The sequence below is a fragment of the Gekko japonicus genome, unplaced genomic scaffold (assembly GCF_001447785.1).
Source record: "Gekko japonicus isolate JY-2015 unplaced genomic scaffold, Gekko_japonicus_V1.1 scaffold1411, whole genome shotgun sequence".
Classification (NCBI taxonomy): Eukaryota; Metazoa; Chordata; class Lepidosauria; order Squamata; family Gekkonidae; genus Gekko; species Gekko japonicus.
Genome location: NW_015170323.1, coordinates 477,794 through 482,777, shown reverse-complemented (window position 1 = coordinate 482,777; position 4,984 = coordinate 477,794). Strand labels below are relative to the sequence as shown.

Sequence of the window (4,984 nt, the reverse complement as noted above, 5' to 3'; positions counted from 1 at the left end):
CGCTCAGAATTTGCCAAAAGAAAAAAAAAACCAATAGTATACTAAGAGTTCAGCCAGAGTCGTAATTACAATTCCGGTTCCTACCGCTCTTTCCCACCATGGAGTCGTCAAGGCCTTGTAGTACCTCCCATAGACTACCACGGTCAATGACGGTTTTTCCATTTTTGCCGGAAGTTTAGGCGGTGCGTTGTTTCACTTTATCTCTTGAAGGCAAAAGCAGGGGAGCAGCTCCGGAACCCGTCTTTGACGTCATAGGTGCGCGCCGGAAGTTGTTCCCGGGGTGGTTGTGAGGCGGCTGGCCTCCGAAGGGTTTCTGCTATGGCGACTCCTGCTATTCCTCCGCCGGGAGGGCCCCCCGGGATACCCGGGGGGAAACCTGGACAAGGACCCGCAGCCGTCGGGGGAGGCGCGAAGAGCGGGGAGGAGCGGCTGAAGGAGATGGAGGCCGAGATGGCGCTGTAAGGAATTCCTGCAGGGAGACCCCCTTGAGCGTAGCAAACTCCACTTGTCACCTGCTCAGAGGACAAATGGGGAGTTGCTAGTCCTAAACTGAGGGGAAAGGGAGCTCAATAAGATGTCGAGGGAGGCTGGGCTGGGCAACAAAGTGTGGATTCAAGGGAAGTGGAGCTGTGTTGGGACGTGTGAACCAAAAGCCCAGTGACACCTTAAGGGCTGACAGTATCCGTTTCGATATGAGCTTTCACGAATCAAGTTTCATGGAGTGGCCGTGTTGGACTGCAGTAGAACAACGAGTCCAGCAGCACCTTCAGAGACCCAAGATTTTTGAGGCATGAGCTTTTGAGAGTCACAGTTTCCTCCTTCATATACGTATCTGATGAAGGGAGCTGGCTCTGAAAGCTAGTACTCCCCAGATCTTGTTGGTCTCCAAGGTGCTGCTGGACTCGGATCTAGCAAAAGCAGAAGAGAAGAGATTTGATTTATACCCCGCCCTTCACTACACAAAGGAGTCAGAGGACCTTACAGTTTCCTTCCCCTCCCCACGACAGACACCCTGTGAGGTAGGTGGGGCTGAGAGAGCTCTTTCAAGGACTGCTCTTGACAGAACAGCTCTGAAAGAACTTGTTACACCGGCAGCTGCATGTGGAGGAGTGGGGAATCAAACTTGGTTCTCCCAGATTAGAGTCCATGCAACCAACCACTACACCAAACTGGCTCTCAAAAATAGACAGGTTTCATATACCCCCCTCCCCCAGCATGGGGGCTTAAACTGGCTTGGTAGGGACATCTTTGACCAGGGAAATTGGTCTCTAAGGTGCTTCTGGACTTGAATCTAGTTGTTCATGAGTCAGGTGCACTTCTTCATACAGCTGTGTAATCTCTTGGTGCAAGTTCCCCATGATATATCTGTGTAAGGAAGTGAGTTCAGTTTGTGAAAATTCATATTGAAACAAATGTTTTTAGTCCTTAACAGACCACCACACTCCTGTTTTATTTTGCTATAGCATACTCAGGGCCGGCCCGAGGTTGTCCTGTGCTCTAGGCGAGTGCAGATGCCAACCTCCCGGCGGGGCATGGAGACCATCTGGCGCACTTTCGCTTTCCACCCTGCTCTGGTTGCCCGCCCCAGAGAGTCGCACGGGAAGGGGGAAGCTCGCCAGTCTCGAGCCCTTCGCCAGGCAGGCCGGCCGACTGGAGCCCCTTGCCTCCCCCCGTCCCCCCCGGCTACCTGCGGACTCAGTGGCGGCAGAGGCAATCAGCGCCAACTGGAGGGAGGGACGAGCTGGGCAGGCTGGTACAATGAGTGCTCCATGGTGGTGGTGGTGGCGGCAGTGGCAGCAGCAGCAGCTCCTGGCTTCAGGGCTCGGCGGCTGCTCCGTAGGGACATCTTTGACCAGGGAAATTGGTCTCTAAGGTGCTTCTGGACTTGAATCTAGTTGTTCATGAGTCAGGTGCACTTCTTCATACAGCTGTGTAATCTCCTGGTGCAAGTTCCCCATGATATATCTGCCTAAAGAAGTGAGTTCAGTTTGTGAAAATTCATACTGAAACAAATGTTGTTAGTCCTTAACAGACCGCCAGACTCCTGTTTTATTTTGCTATAGCATACTAACATGATTACCCCTTTGTAGTCATTACTGAAGGATATGGAGTTGTCTTACACCGAGTTAGATACTTGGCCCATCAGGGACAGTTTTGTCCGTTCTGACTGGCCAGTGGATTTTTTAATGTTGCATACTGAGGTCTTTCGTATCACTCGCTACCTGATCCTTTTAGCTGGAGAGGCTGGGGACTGAATGCGGAGGCTGCTGCATACCAAGCAGATGCTCTCCCACCCAGCATCTCCACTTGAAAGGACCTGGGAGAGGGCGATGTGAAAGACCTGTGCCTGAGACCCTGGAGAGCTGCTGCCTTTCTGAGTAGACACTGCTGGCTCTGATGGATCAAGGTGTCGGTATCAGGCAGCTTCATGTGTGATCCCTCAAGCCACAGTTTCTCAAGATGAGGAGTTTATTTAGCCGGGCTATTGCCACTCTTCCTATCCTGGGGTGCCATGGAGCTCAAGAAGTTCACTGGGAACATCTCTACCCCATCCCACCCCCCAGTTCACATCCCACTTCCACCATAAACTCACTAGATGATGCAAGGAAGCCTTTCTCCTCTTGGTTCATCTCCCATACAAAGCAGACAACACGTTTATGAAAAGCAGGTATCTCACCATCCATCCTACTCAGAAGTTGTTTGATCACTGAAACACATGTAAATACGATAGTTATAAACCACACTGAAAATAGATAATTGAAGTAGCCGGTCAAGCCATCAGTGATGATCTGCTTTCTGAGGTGTCATATTTCAGAGCTCTGAAGTGCAACAGCGATGATATGGTGTTATTTACAGATTTGAACAAGAGGTGCTGGGCGCTCCTGTTTCCCTACCTCCCGTGACTCCTGTGGTGGAGGCTGTCCCTGTTGCCCTAGCAGTGCCAGCCGTGCCTGCGGTGTCACCGGTCCCCGTCATCCGCCCTATCATTGCCACCAACACTTACCAACAGGTGAGAATTCGAGGCATTTACTTTGCAAGCCTGGACAGCTTAGAAATCTGGTTTCAGTGGAGATTTCAAATTCTGACTTAGGCGAGGGGGTAGTCTTGGCTCTCATAGCTCTCATAGGGATGTTACATAGGGGGTGAGCTGTGACTTCTTATTCTTATACAGAAATTTTTTGTGTGTTACGGCGGGGGGTGTGGGCGCGGGGGGGGGGGGAGTGTGTGCAGGCGGACCTGCTTCTGGCCATTCATCCCGATGACCCATCCTTACTGGGATTTTTTCCTTCTTGTCCTCCAGGTCCAGCAGAGTCTGGAAGCCCGAGCAGCAGCCGCTGCCACGGTGGTGGCTCCTATTGTGGCTCCCCCAGTACCTTTTGTAGGTCCAGGTATGCTTTTGGTGGCCTTCTGTTACTTAGCTAAGCCAGTTTGTTGGTTTTCCCTCTTACCTGTACCTACCAGAATCACAGGTCTGCTCAAGGGTGGGACAGGTAGGAAGTCTGTTAATCTCTTAATGGGAAAAGGAGGATCTCTGGAAACATACACACACATCTTTACAGATTGAAGCGACCACTATTGCTTGTTTGCCCATCTTGGACTATTGCTGAGGGTACCACATCTTCAGAACTCACGGTTTATCCTGGTTGCTGTTATCCGAGGAGTAGCCTTCGTGCCAGTGTGCCATTTTTTCTAATCTGGGGTGGCATATTCTGCAGCCTTCTGCACTTGCATCGCATGCTTGTTCTGTGCACAGCATTGGTAACAGGGATTGCAGACACACCTTGAACTCGGTATTTGTCTTTCAGCTGTACCCCCACAGCGGCCCCCGATCCTCCGACCGACTTTTGTGCCTCATGTCCTGCAGAGATCTGGTAAGTTCTGTTTTGTTTCACTCATTTCACTCATGCAGGGGCACGACATTATGCGTTTAGTCAACCCGAGGTCTTTGTTAAAGTGTCTGCTTTTCATGCCAAAGGTTTCATGTCCAGTCTCTAGCATCTCTAGTTGGTTTTTTAAAAAACTTTTTGGCAATATGGCTGGCAAATCTTTCTTCCTGAACTCCGCAGAGAGCTGCTGCCAGTGCTCCCTCTAAGCTGCGGAGTCTTGTGAGCAAAAATTCTACTTTGTGAGTTACTGGCATTAAAGTTGTGAGCCAGCAATTTGTCTACTGCAGAAATTAGTTTGCGCTGGAGCCCTCCTTCCTGAGCTGAGACAAAAATGTGTGAGACGAAGGCTAAAAAACTCAGCTTAGAAGGAACAAGGGCTGCTGCCAGGCAGAATTAGGCTAGACAGGCCCACAAGTCTTCTGAAGGATGCGTTTCTGGAACATCCCACCATTCGGTCCCACTTGCTTTTTCTCTCTTCCCGGCAAGTGTGAGCACCAGTGCTTAAATGCATAAAAGGCTACTTTCTTTCTGACTGGGAAGCTTTTTAAATCTAATTTCTTACCTGTCCTAGCCCAAGGGCAGCACCATAAGTAGCATTTATGTAAAGATTTTATTTAGCCAAGGGGGTCTCAAAGATATTGTCATCCTGATGACCGTCCTTTAAGGTAGGTCTGCACTGCAGGCAGTGGAGCGGGGTGGGCTTCAGATTGGGCGGCTTTCCTGAAGCTAGTCAGCGTTCACCACAAAGATCTCATTCAAGCTAGGCACTCTTTGATTCTCGGCCAAATCTCATAGCTGCTTTGCAGAAAATCGACCCAGCAAGACATGTCCACTGAAATACTTGGGGGTTTTTTTTAGAAGAATTTATTTAAAAAATACAAAAAGCAATATTACATTCAGCACTGCTGCAAGTATGATGAACTTATGTGCATTGTTAGGAAGACATTTAAAAAATAAAATCTGGGTATGGCCAGTCCTAACCAGTTTGGTGTAGTGGTTAAGTGTGTGGACTCTAATCTGGGAGAACCAGGTTTGATTCCCCACTCCTCCACTTGCACCTGGCTGGATGACCTTGGGCAAGCCATAGTTCTGTCAGA

General features: G+C 49.8%; 1 protein-coding gene across 1 annotated transcript in view; it reads left to right on the top strand.

The window, feature by feature from the left end:
• Positions 1-285: 285 nt before the first annotated feature.
• RBM42 (RNA binding motif protein 42) overlaps positions 286-4,984 on the top strand; it is a 14,718-nt gene continuing 10,019 nt past the window's right edge. The window contains exons 1-4 of the mRNA XM_015418088.1: positions 286-458; positions 2,857-3,010; positions 3,302-3,389; positions 3,807-3,872. Coding sequence (XP_015273574.1) covers positions 319-458; positions 2,857-3,010; positions 3,302-3,389; positions 3,807-3,872 — 448 coding nt within the window. The 5' untranslated portion in view covers positions 286-318. The remainder of the gene's footprint in view (positions 459-2,856; positions 3,011-3,301; positions 3,390-3,806; positions 3,873-4,984) is intronic.